At 35.7% G+C, this 25,727-nt stretch overlaps 1 protein-coding gene across 4 annotated transcripts in view; it reads left to right on the top strand.

Moving 5' to 3' along the window:
- Trpm7 (transient receptor potential cation channel subfamily M member 7) overlaps positions 1–25,727 on the top strand; it is an 85,304-nt gene that overhangs the window by 44,922 nt on the left and 14,655 nt on the right. For 3 of the 4 annotated variants that reach the window (XM_057781341.1, XM_057781342.1, XM_057781344.1), the window contains exons 17-29: positions 1,234–1,462; positions 2,438–2,593; positions 2,675–2,818; positions 4,736–4,864; positions 7,183–7,461; positions 8,536–8,710; positions 10,526–10,652; positions 12,398–12,582; positions 14,321–14,453; positions 15,524–16,236; positions 18,389–18,456; positions 21,188–21,281; positions 25,387–25,454. In XM_057781341.1, coding sequence (XP_057637324.1) covers positions 1,234–1,462; positions 2,438–2,593; positions 2,675–2,818; positions 4,736–4,864; positions 7,183–7,461; positions 8,536–8,710; positions 10,526–10,652; positions 12,398–12,582; positions 14,321–14,453; positions 15,524–16,236; positions 18,389–18,456; positions 21,188–21,281; positions 25,387–25,454 — 2,500 coding nt within the window. Of the gene's footprint in view, positions 1–1,233; positions 1,463–2,437; positions 2,594–2,674; positions 2,819–4,735; positions 4,865–7,182; positions 7,462–8,535; positions 8,711–10,525; positions 10,653–12,397; positions 12,583–14,320; positions 14,454–15,523; positions 16,237–18,388; positions 18,457–21,187; positions 21,282–25,386; positions 25,455–25,727 lie in introns of those variants that run through there. The other variant, XM_057781345.1, reaches the window with a different exon arrangement.

Raw genomic sequence — 25,727 nt, forward strand, 5'->3', positions numbered from 1 at the left:
GGGGTATTGAGTTTATTGGTGTAACCAAGACAGATATTTTAGGTGCATTATGTAATTTTAAAAATTTGAAAGACATTTGCTGTTTGATATGTTAAACATTTCAGAAAGCAAGAAAGAAATGGGAGAGTTAAATAAGTATACCTAATAGTAATTATGTTAAGAGTTCTGTTTGGAATGTAAAATAAGGAATGTGGAGTTGGCGATTTGGCTCAGCAGTTAAGAGAACTGGCTACTCTTCCTGAGGACCTGGGTTCAATATCCAACACCCACATGGTGACTCACAACTTCCTGTAACTCCAGTTCCAGAGGCTCTGATGCCTTCTTCTAACCTTTGTGGACTCTGCACACTGCACACTTGTGGTGTATGTACATATACTCAGGCACACACATACCCAAAAAATTAACTTAAAAGAAATTAAATTAAAGAAAACAATAAAGTTCTAGGATAATTTAAGAGTAGTTGGTTAAAAGTGTACTTTTTAGACTGGGTGTGTAGATAAACTCAGTAGTATAGTTTCTTTAAAAAAAATTTTTTTTTCATTTATGTGTATGGGTATTTTGCTTCCATGTTTGTCTTATGTGCCTGATGCCCAAGGAGTCCTGAAGCGGGGAGAGGGTGTGTGTGTCATATCCTGTGGGACAGAGTTACAGACAAATGTGATTCTCCGTTTGGACCCTGGGTCTTCTGGAAGGGCTACGAGTACTCCTAACTGCTGAGCCATTTCTCCAGCTCTTAATTTTTAAATTATATTTTATTTATTCTTTTGGAGAGGGTAGTAGAATTTGTTGTTGTTGTTTTTATTGTTGTTTGAGACAAGGTTTCTCTGTGTAGTTTTGGAAACTGTCCTGGAACTCACTCTGTAGATCAGGCTGGCCTTGAACTCACAGAGATCTGCCAGCCCCTAAATCCCAAATGCTGGAATTAAGGCTTGTGCCACCAGCGCTCAGCTGGTAATAGAGTTTCTGACATGCTGTTTGTTTGTTTGTTTGTTTTTCGAGACAGGGTTTCTCTGTAGCTTTGGAGCCTGTCCTGGAACTAGCTCTTGTAGCCCAGGCTGGCCTCGAACTCACAGAGATCCGCCTGCCTCTGCCTCCTGAGTGCTGGGATTAAAGGCGTGCGCCCGGCCTCTAACTTGTTTGATTCTCAGCAAAAACAAAACAACCTTACAGTTTCTTTACCTGAGTATACTTTAGTGTTTTTGTTGTTGTTCTTTATTTTGTTTTATTCTGTAGTGATTTTGGCCAACTAGCAGTTGAATTACTGGAACAATCCTTCAGGCAAGATGAAACCATGGCTATGAAATTACTCACTTATGAACTGAAAAACTGGAGTAATTCAACCTGCCTTAAATTAGCAGTTTCATCAAGACTCAGACCTTTTGTAGCTCACACCTGTACACAGATGTTGTTATCTGATATGTGGATGGGACGGCTCAATATGAGAAAAAATTCCTGGTATAAGGTATTTTAAAAATAACTAGATTTTGATTTAAAGTATATAATGAGATACATACTATATACAAATTAGTCTACACATATAATAAAATTATTTTCTAGTATAATAGACGACAAATAGAACTTGAGGAAATGAGTGATTGTTAATTTGTAGAATTCCAGACCTATCATCTGCAAACTTCATGTATTATTGAGGTATATTGAATACATGTCTCCATGTGCCTAGAGTATAAAATAGATTAGTGCAGCATATCAATGTATACAGGACCTAAGGATAAGAATTTGGGTAAAATGGTTAGTCCTTTCAGTTTTGTCTTTACAAGAACTACTACTTTAAACTTTTAAACTTCCTTTTTCTTTTTTCTTTTTTTTTTTTTTTTATTTATTTTTATTTTTCTTTTTTGGATTTTCGAGACAGGGTTTCTCCGTAGCTTTTGGTTCCTCTCCTGGAACTAGCTCTTGTAGACCAGGCTGGCCTCGAATTCATAGAGATCCGCCTGCCTCTGCCTCCCGAGTGCTGGGATTAAAGGCGTGCGCCACCACTGCCCGGCTCCTTTTTATTTTCTCATACATCTCTTAATATAGTAAAAAAAATTAGAAGGCAGAAGATTGTTTAAGAGTGATATGTAAAGTTTTAGAAATAAACTTTTGCTTTATGACTGAATAATGAGTCTTCATGCTATAGGAGAGGTCTCAGGTAAAATAACAACAGTACCTTCATAATGTTTTAAGTTTTCTCTAAATAAAAATATTTTTTAGCAAATTATGATTTTATTTAAAGGACCGTTCTGTACTGATTATTCAACCTATGCTGACACTACCATGGTACTAAGATGATACAGTATGTAAAGAAAAATGAATTTTTAATTTTTCCTACAGTTTTGGGGTAAAATTGGTAGCACTCAAAAGATAATTCATGTGTAACTTACTGTTTTATTCTCAAAGGTTTTAAAATGGAAACTTTTATGTCTCAAAATTCTAGGTCATATTAAGCATTTTAGTTCCACCTGCTATATTAATGCTAGAGTATAAAACCAAGGCTGAAATGTCCCATATCCCACAATCTCAAGATGCTCATCAGATGACTATGGAGGACAGTGAAAATAATTTTCACAACATAACAGAAGAAATACCCATGGTAAGGATGGAGGACCTCAGAGCAGGTATATGTATGTTTGTTATGAGTAAATAGAAACCAAATATATATTTTTAATTTTAGGAAGTATTTAAAGAAGTAAGGATTTTGGACAGCAGTGAAGGAAAGAATGAAATGGAGATGCATATTAAATCAAAAAAGCTTCCAATCACACGAAAGTTTTATGCCTTTTATCATGCACCAATTGTAAAGTTCTGGTTTAACACGGTATGTTTTTGAATTGTTATGTTCTTGGTTTGGTTTGGTGGGGTTTTTTGTTTTTTAGTTTTGAAAAGCATAGTTTTTTGTTGTTTTTGTGTTTTTGTTTGGTTTTTTTGTTTGTTTGGGTTTTTTTTTTGTTTGTTTGTTTTGTTTACGAGATAGGTTTTCTTTGTGTAGCTCTGACTGTCCTGGAACTTATTCTTTAGACCAGGTCTGGCCTTGAACTCAGATATATCCGCCTGTCTCCCAAGTGCTGCAATTAAAGGCATGCACCACAAAAGATGCTTCTTAGAGAATTTTTAATCTGGAATCCATATTAATTTTCATATAATTTAGATCATTGAAAATGCATTCCTTATTAAAAGAGCATTACATTGGCATACTTCATCTAAGCTACTGATGTCTAGAATAATAAGCACTAACAAATTTTAGTTCTAGTGAGAACTAAATAATGTAATAAGCATATGCCTTTCTAAAAGGTAACAAATATAAGCCAGTTGTGGTGGCACATGCCTTTAATCCCAGCAGGTGGATCCCTGGGAATTCAAGGCCAGCCTGCTCTACTTAGAGAATTTCAGTACAGTCTTCAAAAGGCAAACAAACAGAAGGTAACAAATATAAATTTCTACTAATATTAAAGTTGTGAATATAGCTCAGTAGTAGGGGTATATGCTTAGCATGTGTGGGATCTTACATTCAACCCCCAGTACTTGATGGAGATAGGGAAAATCTAAAGTAATGCTGACAGCTGGCAACATGACTGACTGTAAAGGTAGGAGAGAACCAAATCTACAGTGTTGTCTTCTAACTTCCACATGTTCTCTCTCTGTGTCTCTCTGTCTCTCTCTCTCTGTCTCTCTCTCTCTCTCTGTCTGTCTCTCTCTCTCTCACACACACACACACATGTGCGCGCGCGCGCGCGCACCATAAGCATCAAACACAATCATAATAAACAAAAATAGTGCTAAAAGGTCAACTGAAAATGATAAATTTGTAATTTGTGTTTTATGGTTGTGCAGATAGCATTCAGAAATGTTCATAAATAAGTCTGCTGCTTTAAAATGGAAGGAAGGAAGAGAGTAATCCAGACTTTATTTACAATGACCATTGCTATAGTCATGTGCTCCATTGTTCTGCATTGGCCCTTCTCTTAATCTGTGGGGAAAATTTAGTGACAAAAGCATAAGTTCATAAAAGTATGTATCTATATGTTGAAATGTAGTTTTTACTCATTGTTGGCTCTCTAGAACATCTAGTGGGATGTCTTGTTGGGGGCATCTTCTAGGGAAGATAACATTTGTCTGAGAAGATAATTTTGGTTTATTTGAAACAGAGTTTCATGTATTCAGACTGATCTTGAACTGGATGTGTAAGCAAGGCTGGCCTTGAACTCTTGATCCTCTTGCCTCTACCTCACAAGTGCTGCACTTAGAAATTTCTGATGCTTGTTTATGGTGACATGTGCCACCATACCTCCCCTCCCAGGAAAACAAAGTAATGGTGTTTGTTCACTTTATCAGTACTAGACAGTTGCCAAAGTTGACAAATGGTTTTGTATTATGACGAATATTTTATAGTTAATTGCTTTTTCACTCATACTCATGCTTTATTACCCTGAGATTAATTTATTACATTTCTTTTTATGAAAATTTCTTGTTTCTTTCTAGATGCAGATAATGCAAACCTCTATTATCTTACTCCCTAATTCTGTCCCACTGATGGAATTAATGAGGATTGCTAACATTTTCATTCATTTTAGTGGCTGCTTAAAACAGCCAGCCCATGTTGCCACATGAATATATGTCTTTATAGTTCCCTAGTCTACCATAACTCAAATTAGATTTTGTGTATACAGAAATATGTCCATAATGTTTTGTTTTGTAATTAATTTTATTCATATAACTTTTATTTCTTTTTTATTAGTTGGCATACTTAGGATTTCTGATGCTTTATACATTTGTAGTTCTTGTACAAATGGAACAGTTACCTTCAGTTCAAGAATGGATTGTTATCGCTTATATTTTTACCTATGCTATTGAGAAAGTCCGTGAGGTATGTCTAGTTTTTCTTTCCAGTAACTGTATGTATATATGTATGTATGTATGTATGTATGCATGCATGCATGCATGCAGGATTCTTTAATTTTGTTGTGCTTATGGGTATGTTCTTGTAATTTCAGTGGTATGTGGAAGTCTAGAGCTTGTTTATTTTGCCATTCTGAAAACCATGATCTTTAAAAAATGCTTAAGCAGGGCAGTGTTGGCACACACCTTTAATCCCAGCACTCTGAAGGCAGAGGCAGACGGATCTCTGAATTCAAGGCTAGTCTGGCCTACAGAGCAAGTTCCAGGACAGCCAGGGCCACACAGAGAAACTCTCAGGAAAACAAAACAAAATGGTTATTAGTAACTTATGTTCACTTTGTTACAATTAACAAATATAATAATTTTTCTCAATAAAAACAGATTTTATTTTTATCTTACTTCTTCAAGTTTCGCATGATCGCTGACATTCTTCAGAAGTAATGAATGTGCATGGTGGTAGTCAGGTAAATTAAAGGTCGGTTTCTATTTAGCACTCAGGCTGTATACCCCCTGGAGTGCCCTGTGTTGCCCCCAGTCACCAGTAAGATTTATTTGTGTCTCTTACTTTTCTACTTTAAAATTGGCAATTTTATAACATCATAATTTTGAGAAGGGAAAAAAAAGTTTTCTTTCCTTAACAAAAAAAACAAAAAAATCTTAAGGGATGGGGAGTATACATCTATAATCCCAGCACTGGGAGGCAGGCTCAGTGGTTTAGGACTTCAGGGTCATATTCTGCTATACAGTGAATCTGAGGACCTGTCTGGGCTGCTCGAAACCCTGTTTCAAAAATAAAATAAACATTTAGTTTATTTAGCTTTGTTTTTGTTTTTTTGAGACTGGGCTTCTCTGTGTAACTTTGGAGCCTGTCCTGGAACTCTCTTTAGACCAGGCTGGACTCAAACTCACAGAGTTCTGCCATCATTTGTCTCCCAAGTGCTGGGATTAAAGCCATGTGCTGCCACCACCCAGGTATTTATTTCATTTTATGTTTATGAATGTTTTAACTGCTTGTGTGTGTATCCATGTGTGTGTCTGGTGCCAACTGAAGCCAGAAAAGGGCATCAGATCTCCTAGATGAGTTATGAGCTGCCATGTAGGTGCCGACAGTCAAACCTAGGTCCTCTGGAAGAGTAACCAAGTGTTCTTCACTGAGCCATCTCTCCAGCCTAAAAGACTCTTTTGTGTTGTGTTTTGTTTGCTTGTATGAATATGTACTATGTGCATGCGTGAGTATTTTCTATTTAAACTAGTTGCTGTATACTTGTAAATAGTTTTGTATAAGTAATTAGGCATAGTATTTCCCTCCTATTTGCTACTGCAGAAGCTTATTAAAATACCTAATGACGGCAGTCCATGTGTTTTTGAAATCTATTGTCATCATGGCTGAAATTAATTTGTTTGATGGTAAGGAATTCATAGCATTTTTGCATGTATTTGTGAGAATGGCACTAATTGTATCTGCCTTTTGTGGGAAGGGAAATTGCTTGAGAGATGAAAGCAAAAGCAGGCATTACTATTGGGAAACACTTTTATTTTGTAACTTTGAATATATTACTCAAAAGGTAATGCTTTTAATTACTTGGGTAGTAGATTTTTTAATAAGTTAGATATTTACAACTACTTCAATCATTGAATTATTTACTTTCTGCAAATAAGGCAGTTTTGGAATGTGTTGCCAGTATAGGCAAATACTGTTGATTTGAAATAAAACATTTCAAAAGCATTTCTCATCCCAGCTTCCTACTTACATCAACTTGCTGAGCAAGTAATTTATAAGAAGTTGTTTCTGTTTGTGTGGTTTTGGGTTTTGTGACAGGCTCTCACTATATAGTTCTGCCTGTCTCTGCCTTATATGTTCTGGGATTAAATGGTTTTGTCACCATGCCTGCCCCCATAAGGAATCTTTTATCTATTAATTTTTTATTTTATTATTAAATACATCTTCAGATACAAGATCTCAAGATACCTTGAAACTAAAATATAGCTAAAATTCTTCTGTGGTGTTATAGTTGGATTCTATATATATATATATATATATATATATATATTTTTTTTTTTTTTTTTTTTTTTTTTTTTTGGTTTTTCGAGACAGGGTTTCTCTGTGGTTTTGGAGCCTGTCCTGGAACTAGCTCTTGTAGACCAGGCTGGTCTCGAACTCACAGAGATCCGCCTGCCTCTGCCTCCCGAGTGCTGGGATTAAAGGCGTGCGCCACCACCGCCCGGCATCTATATATGTTTTAATTGAAAGGATTTGATTCACTTTTTTTCTTGTTAAACTTTTAGGTCTTTATGTCTGAAGCTGGGAAAATCAGCCAGAAGATCAAAGTGTGGTTTAGTGACTACTTCAATGTCAGTGACACAATTGCCATAATTTCTTTCTTCATCGGATTTGGACTAAGATTTGGAGCAAAATGGAACTTTATGAATGCATATGATAATCATGTTTTTGTGGCTGGAAGATTAATTTACTGTCTTAATATAATATTTTGGTATGTGCGTTTGCTAGATTTTCTAGCCGTAAATCAACAGGCAGGACCTTATGTAATGATGATTGGAAAAATGGTAAGTTGAAATATCTGCTGAAATGCATGAATTGTTTCTTTAAAATTATAAAAATATTTTAATATAGCTTTACCTGGACCCACAAATATCTGTTAGTTAGTGTTAGTTAGGTTTGTTTGCCTCATACTCTTAATCTGCCATTCCTTAAGGATATTCATCAATGTGTGTGTTAATGTGGAGTGTGTTTGTGATGTATGTGTGTGTATCTGAGGGTGTTTATATATGTGTGTGTGTGTGTGTGTGTGTGTGTGTGTGTGTGTGTGGTGAACAGAAGATGACATTGGTTGTTTTCTGTTACCCTTCATCTTATTCCCTGTGATAGGGTGTCTCGTTGACACTAATCTTTTCTTCTTCCCTTCTTTCTTTTCTTTCTCTCCCTCGCTTCACTCTCTTCTTTACATCCCTGTCCCTTCCTCCTTTTCTACTTTTTTGCTCCTGTCATTTTTCTTTAATTTTGAGATCATATCGAGCTATAAAAAATAATAATCTGTTAGCTTTTGTCTTGCTTCCTCCAAAGGTTGCATCTCCATTCTTTCCCTTTAAACTTTATCTTGGATGTTCTTGACCTCTTTCTTATCTGTGCTGTACTCACAAGGATCTTTACATTTCTTTATATTGAAGATTTGCATTGTGGTATTTGTCTCTAGTCCCAGGTTCTATGACATGAGCAAAATACAGATATGTGAGGCAAAATGGGAGAAAGTCTGCACTTCCTTGTTAGTTGACAAGCTTTAAGAGTTGAATTTACTGAAATTAAGCTTCCAAATTTGCCCATGTAACTATAGTTTTTTATATGTTTATTAGATAGGCTATATTTTGAACTACTGATAGTTTATTATAGAGTCAAAGACGCCTGTGATTTGCTTAGCTTCACTATTCATTTTTAAATACAGTCTCCTTCATAACGTTTATGTAGTGATAACATTTTTCTGAATACTATTATCAGCAATAAATGGAAGGTCAAATATTCTATCTATTACAACATTAGAAATACTTTTTAGGATGAAAATTTGTTACAGGACTTAAATTCTCTTGTGTCTTAATAGTATCCCCTTCCCCCCTTTTTTAAAACAGGTCGCCAATATGTTCTACATTGTAGTGATAATGGCTCTTGTATTACTTAGTTTTGGTGTTCCCAGAAAGGCAATACTTTATCCTCATGAAGAACCATCTTGGTCTCTTGCTAAAGATATAGTTTTTCATCCATACTGGATGATTTTTGGTGAAGTGTATGCATATGAAATTGATGGTAAGAATTTAATGTTTGCAAAATCATTTTTTTGTTATCTTGTAAAGTTAGACTTACATTCTAAATTATTGTATGCTTTCCAGTCAAACTTAAATGTCCTGCACAATGCATTAACCGCAGAAAAATTAAAATGTGTAATAAAAGTCTGTCTTAAATTCGTATCTCTTGGAAAGATACCTCTCAGGTAATGGATGAGGGTACCATTATTAGTCTAAACAAAGCCAGGGAGGTCACTGACAGAAGTAATGGTCCTATGTGAAAACTGAAAAGCTTACATGATGACAACCTTTTAAGGCGATAACTGATTTTTTTCAAGTTTATATCAAAATTTTGAAAACCTGAATAAACTGATAAATGAAGTAACTCTCTCTGTTCAACCCAATCTTAGTTAAAAAGCATTACATCTGTTGCCCATTTCTGTGAGGTAAATTTTTAGTTTGACTGATTGGCAGCAACTTTCAGGGGTATACTGACCTCTGCATCTGAGCTGGAGAGTACACTGTATGTGTTCTCTCTCCTTCTTCCTTGCCCCACACTTGGATCTCTCATACACAACCCTAGTGGCTAAAATAGTGATGTTTTATATACCTGTCAATTTTTATTTAATGGCTTCTCATTCAGTGTCATTTTTCAGGGTTTTGTTGCCTGCTATTTTTCTAATGGTGTCTTTTTATATGAATATTATAAAACATAGACATCCTGTTCAAAGTGTCATGCACTTTTAATCCCAACACTTGGGATGCAGAGACAGGAGGATGTCTGTGATTTTAAGGCAAGCCTCGTCTACATAGTAATAATCAGAACTTCAGTAATATATACATTTTAAAATAGTGGCTAAATACTAGCTGTAAGTGTACTATAATTATATAGAATTGTTTCTCATTCATAATGGTTTTCATCCCTTCTCTACCCAAATAAGTCTTGTGCTATTCCTTGTAATTGTGATGGATGTTAAAACTATGCCCTACCTTGCTTGTCATAGCTTCAAAAGTATTTCATGTATGGATAATAGAAACAAGGAATTCAAATCTAGTCATTTAAAAATATATATTTATAAGCCATGCAGTGGTGGCACACGCCTTTAATCCCAGCACTCGGGAGGTAGGGGCAGGTGGATCTCTGTGAGTTTGAGGCCAGCCTGTTTTACAGAGTGAGTTCCAGGACAGCCCTAGCGAAACCCTGACTCGGAAACAACAAAATTTTAAAATACATATATTTATTTTTGATTATATGTATATTTGTTTGTCTGTGTGTGGGTATATGCACATAAGTACAGGTGCCTGTGAAAGCCAGAAGCATGGGATCTATCTGAAGCTGCAGTTACAGGTGGTTCTGACTTACCCAAAGTAGGTGTTGTACTGAACTCGGATCCTCACTTTTAATCATTTAGCTGTCTCTCCAGACCCCAAATCTAGTAATTTTATATTTAAAATGCAGTTTAGTACTCTTTGGAGACATAATGAAGTCTTATGTTAGTTCACTGTGAATCCCTCTTATTCTTTTTAAGTTCAGATATTTTTCTATATAAATGCTATATTTCACTGTATCCAGGGGTTTTATCTATGTTACCCTCAGTCGAAACCTGTCTTCAGATAGATGAACATGCACTAAACCTTGCTTATGTACAGTTCAGCAGTATGGCAGAACCGAAGCCCCACAGCCCTCAGTGTTAGAGTCCTTGTAAAGTGCGGCCTGTCAAAAGTCCTTGTCTTTTAACTCTTAAGCAGATTTGCAGATGCTCAAATTTTTCTGTTGAGACAAAGAACCTGGAACACTGGACTATTATGTTTAAAATTCTTTTCTCTCTTCCCAAAGTGTGTGCAAACGATTCCACTGTCAAGGAAATCTGTGGTCCTGGCACATGGCTGACTCCATTTCTTCAGGCAGTCTACCTCTTTGTACAGTATATCATTATGGTTAATCTTCTTATTGCATTTTTCAAGTAAGAATTTTATTTACTCTATTTATTTGGTGCACAGTTCTCATTTTGAATGAGATACTGAGTTTTAAAATCTAAATTTTATTGAGACTTAAAGTATTAAAATATTTTGGAAAAATAAGACTTGATTTTTCAAATCAGAGGAATTCTAAATGTTAGGTTTTATTATTTTCAATATAAAATCTGTGTGTGCATTTGTATTTTATATCTGTACTCCTTCACATGCATAAGGATGTGTATGACATGGAGGGTGGAGGTAGATGTTGGGTGTGTTTGTTGATCATTCTCTACTTTAGTTTTAAATATAATTTTTATTTTCTGTGTTTAGGTATGTTTTTGCTTGCATGCATGTCTATACCACATTCAAGCAGTTAACAAACTGTTGTGAGATTCCATGTGGACCTTGGGAACCAAACTCTGAAAGGACAGCCCATATAGTTAATGGCTTAGTTGTCTCTCTAGCCCCTCCCCATTTTTTTTAAAGATTTATTTATTATGTATACAGTTCTGCCTGCATGTTTTTGTATATTCTACAAGAAGATACCAGATCTCATTATAGATGGTTGTGAGCCACCATGTGGTTGCTGGGAATTAAATTCAAGACCCCTCCCTGTAAGAACATCCAGTGATCTTAACCTCTGAACCATCTCTCCAGTCCCAGTCTCTACCTTACTTTTAAAGAAAGGGTTAAAAGACTGGTGAGATGAGTTGATAAAGGTGCTTATTAACAAGTCCCCAGGACCTACATGGTGAGGAGACCTGTGCACGTACACCTGCACATGACACACATAGGAAAAAAACGTTTTAAAATTTTTGATCTTTATCTCAGATTTTTCTTGGGTTGCTAGAGAATTGCAGAAAAACACAGAACTTAACAGTAATTATACTTGATATTTAGGTTACATTCGTATAACATTTTTGAGAATATATAAATTGTGGTTCTCAAAATAATCTTACTCTGTGTGTGTGTGTAAATGGGCACCTATTTTTTTTTTTTTGGTTTTTCGAGACAGGGTTTCTCTGTGGTTGTGGAGCCTGTCCTGGAACTAGCTCTTGTAGACCAGGCTGGTCTCGAACTCCAGAGATCCGCCTGCCTCTGCCTCCCAAGTGCTGGGATTAAAGGCGTGCGCCACCACCGCCCGGCTGGGCACCTATTTTTTGAGACAGTTCTTTGTAGATCAGGTTGCCCTGCCTGTAGATCCACCTCCCTCTGTATCACCACACCTGGCAGTTTTATGTTGAAGCAGTTTTTAATGACTATGTCATTCTCCATGATGTAGACTATATTTCATGCCAGTATATTAAACTGATCCATTAGATTATCATTTTTTTGCCGCTAAACATTTTGAAAATATTTTTTTCTTTTCTAAATATTCAGAACTGTTGAGGATATGTACTTCTAGGGCTGTTTGACTTTAAATCAAAATAAGGCTGTGTCCCTAGCTATGTAAACCAGGCTGGCCTCAAACTCACAGTTATCTGTCTGCTTCTCTCTCCCAAGTGCTAGGGTTAAAGACTGTTTTATTCATTACATATAGTTTTGTAAAAGCCTCAAGCCATTCCTTTCCTGCCCATTTTTCTAAGGTTATTATTAAGGTCCTCAACAATATCAGCCTTTATGTTACATATAGTTTTCATTTACATTTTTTGAATGAAAGTATACTAAAGTATGTAGTACAGAATTAAGGTGAAGTATTCAGTATTAATATTTCAGAATATAATTGCTTTATTTTTGTTCATTATTCTAGTAATGTATATTTACAAGTGAAGGCAATTTCCAATATTGTATGGAAGTATCAACGTTATCATTTTATTATGGCTTATCATGAGAAACCAGTTCTGCCTCCTCCACTTATCATTCTCAGCCATATAGTTTCCCTGTTTTGCTGTGTATGTAAAAGAAGAAAGAAAGATAAGACTTCTGATGGACCAAGTAAGTAAAATAAATTAAGGAAAATGTATTTTGCTTCTCAATATTATACTTGAATGCTAAATATTGATTTTAGAGATAAGCTATTAGATTAGTTATTGTGAAAATTCTAAATTTGTCTCAACATAAAGCAGTTTTAGGTACAGTTTGAGTATCTGCAAATAAGAACTATGATAATTTGGATATTAAAGACCAGTCTTTCCTCTTTAAGAATTAGAGTGAGCACATAAAGTGATAGCTATGAAATCAAACTGGCCAGAAGACAACTAAAATTAAAAGTTAGAAATTATTACAAGTGCTTCAAACATCAAATGTTTCATAAAGTGCAAATAACTAGACACAGCAGGAAAACACCTGAGTCTGGGTAAAGAGTGTGATGACATGGGTTGGAGATATTTTGGTTGATTAGGGCGCCTACTTTCCTCATCTGCTACTTTCTCTTTATTGGGCCAAATAGTATTATTTTTTCTTCTTTGAGATAGGATGTATTTTGGAGGCTGTTTTGAAACTTTAGGCGAGGCTAGCCTTGAATTCACAGAGATCTGCCTGCCCCTGCCTCCTGAGTGCTGAGATTAAAGGCGTGTGCCACCACCACCCAGCTCAAATAGTATTCTTGATTATTTTTATTTCAAGTATAATAGTATTCTTCTATGTCACATATAAATGTTATATCAGATACAGAGAACAAAAAGATTTTTTCCCAGCTGGGTTTGGTGGCACATACCTTTAATCCCAGCACTAGGGAGGCAGAAACAAACAGATCTCTGAGTTCGAGACTATCCTGATCTTCTGAGAAAGTTCCAGTAGCCAGGGCTGTTACACAGAGAAACCCTATCTTGAGAGAAAAACAAACAAATTTTAAAATATGTTAACTTTAGCAACAGCCTAACTCTCTACCAATCAAAAGCTTAAGTGTCTTCAGATCAATTCAGATTATAGCTGAGATGTCTTTTCTATTTCAAAAATGCCTTGATTTATGACTTTTTCTGTTCTGTTACTATGAAAACTTCATAAAACTGCTTCCATGTTTTAACATGGAATTTGGGTAATCTAAATCTCTTGTTTCTGGTCCATTGTAACTCATATTTGGCCTTAGAACAAACTGTTGATCATTTAAACAGTAGCAAAGCAATATGATCGTAAAAGTCAATTTGATATTTAACTTCTTTTGGGGAATGGCTTCTCAGGGTTTTTTGTTGCTCTTGTTAAAAATGATAACCTATGTCATTTTACCTGTTCTTGAAACCATTCTTCCAAATTAGTGCATCTTCATACAACCTGCAGTAAATCAACAAGTCAGTTATATTTAAATTTTTTGTGGTTTTCTTTCTCATAAAATTCTTAAATTTCTCCTACAAGACACATGATCAGAGAACTAAGCAAGAAATAGGAAAGACCTAGTATTAAAGAAGAAAGTAAGCTGGACGGTGGTGGCACATGCCTTTAATCCCAGCATTCAGGAGGCAGAGGCAGGCGGATCTCTGTGAGTTCAAGGAGACAAAATATCTAAAACTTGGGCATGGTTTGCGTGCCTTTAATCTCAGCATTTGGGAGGCAGAGGCAAGGGGATGTAGTGAGTTCCAGGACTACATAGAGAGACCCAGTCTGTTAAATAAATAGTTGTCTATCAAATAAACAAACAAACAAAAAACTGAGTAAGTAGAAGGAGAAAGACATGAGCTGAAATCTGGTGGGTAGCATTCATTGTGTTCTAATTTTTTTCTGGTCTTCTTCTCCTTAGAACTTTTCTTAACAGAAGAAGATCAAAAGAAACTCCATGACTTTGAAGAGCAGTGTGTGGAAATGTATTTTGATGAAAAGGATGATAAATTCCATTCTGGGAGTGAAGAAAGAATCCGTGTCACTTTTGACAGGTAGATAGGCTCTTTAATTATTACTGACTGTATGTTAAAATGGATCCTGTTAGTTGATATATGTTCTCTGTTTAGTTTATCAGGTAAAAAACTTTATATTATAAGCATTGAGAAATCAGGTTAGTTCTTTACATTTACTACATGTAACCCAGTAGATCTCTTGTTACAAGCTTTTATTTTATGTGTATGAGTGTTTTGTATACAAGTGTGTGTGTGTTCACGTGTGCATTTGTGTTCGTGTGGAGGTCAGAAGAAGGCATTGATCTCCTGGAACTGGGGTTCCAGATAGTTATGAGCCACTGTGAGGGTGATAGGATTCAAATCCCAAGTCCTCTGGAAGACCAGCAAGTGCTCTTAACTACTGAGCCACCTGTCTAGCCCCTTACTTTGCTCTTTAGTGATGCTAGGGGTTAAGCTCATGCCCACACTTATCAGGAAATGCTTATACCTCTTAGTCTGGTCCTCAGCGCTCTTGTTTTTTGACTGTAGTTACAAGGAGAAAAGAGTTGGTATTTTTAACTTTTCAAGAAGATAAAAATAATGTTTTTATAACTATTTTAAGGCTTTTGTCTCTTTACAGTGTTTTTGTTTCGTATTAGAAGCATGTGGTATTTGTGTATGACACTGATGGTAGTCCTTTGTATATGTAGTTTTATATACATTTTGAAGGAGTGAACTCAGATAGCCTATGGAACAAAATTTGTTTGTAAAACTTTGTGTTTTAAGCCAGGAATGGTGGTGCACACTTTTAATCCCAACCCTAGGGAGGCAGAGGTAGGCAGATCTCTGTGAGTTTGAAGCCAGCCTGGTCTACAGAGTGAGTTCCAAGACAGTCAGGACTACAAAGAGAAACCCTGTCTCAAGGGGAAAAAAAAAACATATATATATATTGCCCCTGTGTATGCATGACATGTGGAGGGCACGTTTGCTGTGGCTTCAGTGAAGACTTTAGAGGACAACGTTTCTCCTGACCAGATTACAGAACTCAAAACTTCGGTCTTTAATGAGCTATCTCCCTGTCCCATCTACATTATTTTTAACATCTGAAATGCCCTTTTGTCCCCCTGCAGAGTGGAGCAGATGTGCATTCAGATTAAAGAAGTTGGAGATCGTGTCAACTACATAAAAAGATCATTACAGTCTTTAGATTCTCAAATTGGCCATCTTCAAGATCTCTCAGCCCTGACAGTAGATACATTAAAAACACTTACAGCCCAGAAAGCTTCAGAAGCTAGCAAAGTTCACAATGAGATCACTCGGGAATTGAGTATTTCCAAACACTTGACCCAGAATCTTATTGATGATGTTCCTGTAAGGCCTATGTGGAAGAAGCATAGCATTGTAAATACACTAAGTTCCTCTCTTCCTCAAGGTGATTGTGAAAGTAATAATCCTTTTCTTTGTAACATTTTTATGAAAGATGAAAAAGACCCCCAGTATAACATATTTGGTCAAGATTTGCCTGTGATACCCCAGAGAAAAGAAGTCAACATTCCAGAGGCTGGTTCCTCCTGTGGTGCCTTATTCCCAAGTGCTGTTTCTCCCCCAGAATTAAGACAGAGGCGACATGGGGTAGAAATCTTAAAAATATTTAATAAAAATCAGAAATTAGGCAGTTCACCTAATAGTTCACCACATATGTCATCCCCACCAACCAAATTTTCTGTGAGTACTCCATCTCAGCCAAGTTGCAAAAGTCACTTGGAATCTGCAACCAAAGATCCAGAACCTGTTTTCTATAAAGCTGCAGAAGGAGATAACATAGAATTTGGAGCATTCGTGGGTAAGTTTGGCAAACTGTTGCTGCATATTAGTGTTGCTTTTGATGTCAGAAACACTACCTTAGAAAATTAATTAGCTAATTAATAAAAATGTACTATAAGACAGGTTGCCATTAATTATATACTTATTTGGGAACTGTCTTTTGAATTTAATACATATTCAGTTGGATTTGTCAATTGTTGTTAGGGTGTGAGTGATTTGTGAGTGGTAGATTCTAGGGTAAAAGTAGAAAGGTATAAGGGAGGTTATGACACCAATGTGAATAGGACCAATGTGTAATTTTATATACAACCAAGACAGTGTTGAACGTGACTGTATACTACAAGTAATTACGTTAGGATTAGAGGGACAGCACATACATTCATTACTTAACAGTGATACAGTAGGCATTATAATCATATTAAAAACTTTAATAAAACGAGAAAAATAAATGGTTCACCTAAAAGCAACTTTTGTTACCCAACCAATCAAATACATGTCTGTATTTGTGGTCTACTCAATTACATATGTAAAGATGAGAATATTTCTAGATAGATGATTTTTCTTTATGTGTATGAGTTTTTACCTGCAAATGTCTGTGTACCATGGGTGTACCTGTTGTCCACAGTGGTCAGAAGAGGATATCAATTCCCTTGAAAGTGGAGTTATGGATGGTTATAAGCCACTATGTGGGTGTTGGGAACTGAACCTGGATGCTGAGCCATCTCTCTAGCCCCCTTTCTCACTTTTATCAGATATCATATGCATTAAAGAACCAGCACAAAGGAGCTACCTTTTAAATTCTTTCCACCTTCTTTCCCACACACTTCGCTGAGCATTGGCTAGTGGGTTAATAATATCTCGTTTAAGGGTTAACACTCAACAGTCATTTATCCTCAGCTCCTTCAACAATTATGGGTTGCCGCCCACTGCTAAAAGTTTCTCTGACCATGGTTGAGAGCCTCCCAGGTCTATGGGTGCAAACAGATATTTAGAACAGTTAACAAAGTAACAGACATGAGTTTACAATGTCAGGCATGGATCTGTTTTGGAACAAGCCTGAGATTCATTAGAAAGTAGTTCTTTCTACAGCATTCATTCCACTATTGCAGCAGAAAAGATTGTTGCAAAAGAAAAGTCTTTTACATAATAGTGATAGCATAAGTAAAGTAATGGGGAAAAAATACTCTTTTGACAGTAATCATGTTAATAACATTTGTGAAAATTACTTGATCAGGAAAGGGATGGAGGGCTAGACTGTAGTAAAAGTGTGAATGTGAGGAGTTGTACAATTACCTGAAAGCTTAAATGTGTTAAGTGGTAATATAGACCTAGCATATTTGAATATTAACAGCATGCCATATAGAGGAGAATAAACAGCTGAAGAGAGAAAGTGTTATAGGGCTAGCTGAGCTCTGTAATATGGGAGAATATAGTGTTCTAATTGTCTTCTGATAGAGTATTAAAGTATTTAAAGAAGTTTTTTTGTAATACTTTGCTCTCTTAGAGTGATATTCATACTATTACAAGGTCTACCTGAGGCCTTTTGCCTTTCTTGTCTGACTTTGTCCATTAACTTTCTGTTCTAGTCTTTAACTATTTTTCTAGCTTTTCCCAACCTACGAATTTACCTAGTCATGGACACTGTTATTATTATTTAGAGAATCTGTTAATAAGACCATGTAGAATATCCATATTAAGGCCAACCTGGCATGTTATCTAGGTATCAGATTACTGGTATTTATTATTAGTTTATGTGGTAAATTAAATAACATTTCCTGCATTAAATCTATCCCAATCTTACCAAGTCTAAGTTTCCCTTGAATTTGTTTGAATATCTTGTTGCTCCTTCCTCTACCCTCCTTATGCTGGAATACAGATGTTTGCCACTAAGCCTGGCTCAGTCTATTTTGTATTTCATTAGTAAGAGTAAAATGTCCCCTTCTAATTCTAAGGTTGACTTAGATTGTTTGTGGGGTTCTCAATAGGAGATTGTTTGCTGTTGGACATCTTGGTAGGTATTTCAGTATGACATAAAAAGAGCTAAAGGAAAGTTTACAGAGCCTGAAAACTACTTAAAAGATTAATATAAATTATTTGTTTCTAAGATTTTACTTCATCTAATAGGGAAGAAAAAGTTTCATTGTAACCTTTTTTCCTTTTCCCCTGTTAAGGACACAGAGATAGTATGGATTTACAGAGGTTTAAAGAAACATCAAACAGAATAAAAGAACTGTTATCCGTAAGTGACACTTTTAAATGTCAGCACAATTAAATGTAATTTCACTTTTTTGATCATTTCTTCTAAATAGAACTAAACTTTTCAGTAAAAAGTAGGTTAGCAGAGATTGTCATTAGTATGATTATCATACACTTGAAACTATCAGATACCTGAAATTGTTATCATTATATGATTACCCCAGATACCTGAAACTGTTAGGCTACCTGAAACTGTTAGGCTTCAAAGAGAAACATGAAAAAGTTCAAATTAGCTTGCATTTTTGTTAACTAAAATGTTTAACAGTTTTTTAAAAAGGGCTTTTCCCTGTTCATTTTCTATGGAGTTATTACTGAGCTTAACTTTTCTTCAAGGACCCAAAGTTTATTAGAACACGATCGTTCCTTTCAAAGAACTCTTCCGAGAAGAAGTTAAAAGGCTATATATGATGTACATAGATAGAGTATTAAATAAATTCCAATGACATCTAATGAATGAATGGAACAAATGGCAAAAAACAAAAAGATGTATTTCTTTCCTGAAAAGTAGTGTTTATTTCTTTTGCTTTCATAAATTGCCCGTAGCTACTCATCACCTCAAGAACAGTGATGTAGGAACACCATGAGTTATTTGAAGTGTTTGAACTGTTCTGTCCCTTAAAGAACTTAACATTTTAGAAATAGTCAAATAACAAATACAGGAAACAGGATTTGTTCCTAAAGATACAGAGATATAATAACTAACATGCCCTTTGAGTCATCACTCATATGATCCAGAGTTAACTGTGTCATTGCTGTCAGGCATATTGCATACTGCCCTGCATGTAAAAGGCAGGCTCAGGTGCATTGTACTAAAATGATACACATAGTAAGTATCTAGTGGGTAGATGCTGTCAACTCATAATTTAATTGGTGAATATATGCAAATTGAGAGTGATGATTCTATATTTATCTTCTGTTTGCCTTAAAGTATGAAAATAGTTGTATGATTTTCTTGCTTCAAAAGAACAGCGGGTTGATATAAAAAACATGATCGTAGGGTATTCATAGGTGCCTAAATACCCAGTAACATCTCATTAGTGTGTGGGAGTCAGAAGATGAGCTTAGCATCCACATAGCCTTTAAAGGAGGTGCTCATAAGTTTAGTGTTCAAGTCCTGACACTGTTCTTTATCCACAGTCCCTCCTCACTCCATTTTACATCTTAGTGGGATTTCTGAGACAGTCTAAATCTAAATCCTTATCTGCCTTGCCTCTCCTTCCCAAGAACGGGATTGTAGGCATGTGCTATTACATTCAGCTTCTTTGCACAGTATTTTCTATTCATTTTAGTTCTGTTGGCATACTTGTAAAGTTCTGAATATTTTCATTACATATGATAATTTTGAAGGAGAAAGCTAGATAAGTGGGTTGGATGCATTTTAGCTGGCACATGATACATGATAATGAAGTGGATTTTTTTAGGTAAATGAAGTACTCTGGATATTCTTAAGTCTTAGAAAAGCTGTTATCGGAAATTATTTTAAATTAGCATATTTTTATAATATTGTCATATATTCAGTATATTGTATATTGTGAAGAGTGTGCAACATCAAAGCCAGAGATGCTTAGTTTTTTTGAGGTAATAATTTGCAGCAGTAATGTTTTGGTGACCAAGGTTCAGAAATACTTTAAAGGTTGTGTAATATTCTTAGAGTTGATAAAGTAAACAGTGTGGGGCTAGAGAGATTACTCATTGGTTAGCAGCACTTGCTGCTCTCCCAAAGGATATGAATTTGGGTCCTGGAACCTACATCAGTCAGCTCAAGGAGATCCCTTTTTTTTTTTCCTTTTTTTTTCTGGCCTTTGTATACAGCATGTGTGTATGGCATGCACACAGACAGACATTCATAAAAATAAAACTTGAAAAAGAAAGTGGTGTGATACCTCTCCCTAATTGTTTATTGGGATTCATTAGTTTGTTTGGAAAGAAGAAAGTCAAAGTGAAGTAACTATTAGATACTAAAATATTTTGTAGCTAGAATAATTAAAACAAAACTATTTAATTAAATATTGTTGTTGAAGTAAACCTTGAACAAAACAATTTGTAGGAGGGCTGAATTTGAAGTTAATAAAGGAAGTGCTTTGTTATTATAAATTGGAGAATTGGGTAAAAATTTGAAAAGACTGTGTCAAGATTTTTATAAATGTAGATGAATCTTAGAGCTAAATATAGAAAGTCTAATCATAGAAAATTTCAATAAAAATGCAAAATAATTATTAGGCCAGAAAGGCAGCAAGCTTTTTTAAATGTATGAATATTACAAACAAAATGAAAGCTTCAGAGACACTGAAATATTGTATCCGTGTGTCAGAACAAATTCAAAGAGAAATTAAGGTTTGACACATAGCTCCTACAAAACAGTATGTATCAAGCCATGTGGCAGTATTTTTTCCTTTATAAAGTAATAATGGTTTTGTTTTCAGTGTTTCCACAGTTTTCTGTATTTTTCCAAACATCTTGAGAATGTGTATTAGTATTAAAAGGATTCATTCAGATGAGTAGGTAGTTTTCAGATAGTTTTTGAAATTCACATTCATGTAACCAGATCTGTGTTATATACCTTTTAATGCTTGAGTAGAATAAAGCATAGTGAGTTAGATCAAAAGAACTTCTATACAGAACAATGGCTTGAAGTTCAATTGTTTTTAAAAATTTATGTGCATATATATTTATGTTTATATGTACACTCACACATATCTATATAATCTATACAGAATGATACTCCTTCTGAAAACACTTTGAAACATGTGTGTGCTGCTGGATATAGTGAGTGTCATAAGACTTCTGCATCTCTTCATGCAGAACAAGGTGAGTGTTTTGATCTTATGAATTCTTTTAGCAAACATACTAAGCTTTAAGTATATATATATATATATATATTGGTTTTTCGAGACAGAGTTTCTCTGTAGCTTTGGAGCCTGTCCTGGAACTAGCTCTTGTAGCCCAGGCTGGCCTCGAACTCACAGAGATCCGCCTGCCTCTGCCTCCTGAGTGCTGGGATTAATGGCGTGCGCCACCACCGCCCGGCTTTAAGTATATATTTACCAAGTACCTTAGTAATAAATTGTATGTGAGTCAAAAGATGAAAATCCTGGTCAACAATAGTTAGTGTGACCTTGAAAATGAGTAATGTAATTCTTATATTTTCTCTCTCTCACACACAAACACATATGAATATGATAAATATATATATATATATGATTATTTAGTTAGAAAAGAAAAGATGAAATTCAAAGATCTTTTACATCTAATTTTAACATTTACAGATAGCATCAGTTTTTCAACAAATTTATTTTTGTAGTTTAACTTGGTTAAATTCTGTTGATATTTAAATACACTTTGAGGGGCTGGAGAGATGGCTCAGTGGTTAAGAGCATTGCCTGCTCTTCCAAAGGTCCTGAGTTCAATTCCCAGCAACCACATGGTGGCTCACAACCATCTGTAATGAGGTCTGGCGCCCTTTCCTGGCCTGCAGGCATACAAGCAGACAGAATAAATAAATATTAAAAATAAAAATAAAAAAATAAAATACACTTTGAAAAATTACTACTTCTCATTCCAACCATACATGGAACCACTATTATTTTTGTCTGCATTTAGCTAATATATCCATTTTGTGGCCTGAAGGTCATATTCACTCATGGATAGCTACAAATTTAGGCCAACACAAAATAATGACTTAGTAAAGCATAAGCATTTTGATTTTATTAATCTTAATTATGCAATTTTTAAAATCATTTTTTGAAAAAACTTTTCTCATTTTACATACCAATCCCAATCCCAATTCCCACTCCCTCTCCTTTCCTGCTCCCTTTATCTCCTCCCCCTCTACCTCACCCCCCATCTATTCCTCAGAGAGGGTAAGGTTTCCCATGAGAAGTCAACAAAATCTAGCACGTTGCTTTGAGGCAGGACAAGGCCCTCCCCTAGGCTGAGCCTCCAAAGATAATAGATTCCAGAAAGCCAGTATAAGCAGTAGGGATAAATCCTGGTCTCACTGCCCGTGACCCCACAGTCTGCCCCAGCCATACAACTGTCACCCATATTTGGCCCTATGATGGTTCCAGTGAGCTCCCATTAGTTCAGGTAGACTGTTTCAGTGGGTGTCCCCATCGTGGTCTTTACCTCTTTGCTTATATTATCGCTTCTCCCTCTCTTCAACTGGACTTTGGGAGCTCAGCCCAGTGCTCCACTGTGGATCTCTGCCTCTGCTTCCATTATTTGCTGGATGAAGGTTCTGTGATGACTTTTAAGGTAGTCATTACTCTGACTACAGGGCAAAGCCAGTTCGTGCACCCTCTCTACAATTGCTTAGGGTCTTAGCTGGGTCATCCTTGTGGGTTTCTGGAATTTCTCCAGTGCTGGGTTTCTTGCTAGTCCCATAATGACTCCTTCAATCAAGATGTCTGTTTCCTTGCCCTCCGTCTCTGTCCTTTCACCGTCTCTACCATCTGGTGCCCTCAATCCACTTTCCCTTTCCCCTACTCCTCTCCTCCTTCCCTGCATGAACTTAGTAAATGATTACATTGTATCACAGTATCAGAGGTTGGGCGGGTCTGCTAGTCTTTGTGCTTATGCAATCCTTTATAACAATATGTGTTTTCCTATTTTCTATAACATATACAATAGATAGCATATTGTTCTTTTGTACTACTAATTTTTAATTTCTTGTATCATGGTGATATTTCCATATTAAGAATTTTTTCTTGTTGTTTGTTTGAGACAGGAAATCAAAACTCCCTCAAACTCCCTGTGTAGCTAAGGGTGTCCTTGAATTCCTGATTCTTCTATCTTAGCCTCCTATTGCAGGGATTACAGATGTGTCATCATGACTTGTTTTTGAGATCAGTCTTCACTGTAGCCCAGGCTGTTTCCAACTTAAAGTGGTCCTCCTACCTCAGTGTCCCTAGATGCTGGTACTATAAGTGCATACCACCATACCTGGCTTTATTTTTATATAAATGCCTATAATTGAAAGGCTGATTAGTTGTGACATTTTCCTTTTAAAATCAGTGCTTCCTTGTCCCCTCACAATCACTTCTTTTAATCTGTTTCAGTACACTGAGTTCAGCAGTATATATTACTGTAGGAATTCAGGTTGGCTTGGCAACATCATACATAATTATTATAGTGAGTGATAGCAAATTCAAACCTAAAAATCATGTCAACAGCTGCAGAAAAGGCATTTGATAAAGTTGAGCCATCTGCTCATGAATAAAACTTACATAGTAATGTAAGAATGGAGTTCTTTAATTACAATAAAAGTTATCTGTAAAAACTTATCACAAATCTCATATTCCATGTCATATTGAGAACTAAGATAGAAATTATAGCTGTTTGTATTTTATATTATAGTCCTGGAAATAAGGCCCATAAAAGAAACAATAGAAGTGATTATCAAGGAAAAGGTGGAACTGTTGGTACTTTTAAGATAACACATGTAGGGCTGGAGAGATGGCTCAGTGGTTAAGAGCACTGACTGCTCTTCCAAAGTTCCTCCAAAGGTCCTGAGTTCAATTCCCAGCAACCACATGGTGGCTCACAGCCATCTGTAATGAGATCTGGTGCCCTCTTCTGGCCTGAAGGCATACACACAGACAGAATATTGTATATATAATTAATAAATAAATAAATAAATAAATAAATAAATAAATAAATATTTAAAAAAAGATAGCACGTGTATTGTTTCTAAAAGTAACACAATTATGTTGCTCTATCTGCTTATTTCATTTTTAGGTCACATCTCTTAATTTGCTTGCTATTTATTTGTTTATTTATTTAGTGGCAGGATCTCTCTATGTGGCCCTGGCTGTCTTAGAACTCGCTATATATATGTAGATCTAGGGCAAGCTAGCCTCAAACACACAGCAATTCACCTGCCTCTACCTCTCAAGAGCTGAGATTATACACGCTACTGTGCCTAGCTCTTAGCTTTCTTAACTAAGTGGAGACTAAACTTTTCCCACCATTTCCAGATTGAACACATACACATGTCTTCACCCTTTCCCACCAATGCAATCATGTCATGAGTTTATTTAAATCAGCATCCTAAATTCTTTGATACTTAGCTAAATTTCTCAGAATAGCATATGTCCTGTTATTTCAGGTTTTTAAAGAAAGTTTTGCTATGCATTTTGTAATGTTTCAATTTTTTTTTACCTTTTTTTTCAACTGTTACTTTATTTTTGGTTTTATGAGATAGGATCTTATTATGGGTTCTAAACATTTAAAGAAAAGAAGGCACCTCAGAGTAAGTGTTATGCTGCTGTTTTTGTGAAGTGCCAGGGGCTATATGACACATACATACACTGACCAAAACACTATTGAGAAAGATGCACGAGAAAATAGTAACCTGGATGTCGGTAGGGGTGGTTTGAAAATAGGAGAGGGCTTGTGTTTAAAATACATTTTGCTTCTTACTGGGTTTTCACAATAAATTAAATAATTTTCTTTTAATAAGTTTTATAGCTTGCGGATTTATAGGCCTCTTATAACTCTTGGGTTTGGCTTTGTTGGAGATAAGAAACCAGCTTTTGAAGGTTACACTCTCGGAAACACTTTCTTTTGTTAATACTTTCCTTTTTTATGAATACTTAAAAGTTTAGTTGTTTAGCTGGACAATGGTGACATATACTTTTAATTCCAGCACTTGGGAGGCAGAAGCCAGTGTACTTTATGAACTTTATGAGTTTGAGGCCAATCTGGATTATAGAGTTTAGGAAAGCCAAGGCTACACAGAGAAACCTGTGTAGGTAGGTGGGTGGGTAGGAGGAAGGAAGGAAGGAAGGAAGGAAGGAAGGAAGGAAGGAAGGAAGGAAGGAAGGAAGGAAGGAAGGAAGGAAGGAAGGAAGGAAGGAAGGAAGGAGAAAAAAGGTGTAATTGCTCAACTGTGTCTTTTTGATTTCTTGAACAGAAAGCAATGGCAGAAGAACATCTACAGAAGACTCTCCAGAAGTAGATTCCAAAGCTGCTTTACTGCCGGTTTGTATATTTCAATTAAGTAGCATATTGACAGGAACATGCACTTACTAATGAACATTTAAAAGTTGTGATTAGTGTTTTATGGGTAATTATATCAAGCTTTAAAAACAGTTTTCCTTAGAAAACGGACCTCAGTCTCCTCCATGCAGAACACTCAGAAATTTCACACAGAAGAAAAGGAAGACCTCCTGTTTGAATTGAAGATAGTTAAATGAATTCATTCCCAACCACCTTTGGTGATGTTTGATTTTTGTAAAATCTCCTAAAACCAGA

The sequence above is a fragment of the Chionomys nivalis genome, chromosome 9 (assembly GCF_950005125.1).
Source record: "Chionomys nivalis chromosome 9, mChiNiv1.1, whole genome shotgun sequence".
Classification (NCBI taxonomy): Eukaryota; Metazoa; Chordata; class Mammalia; order Rodentia; family Cricetidae; genus Chionomys; species Chionomys nivalis.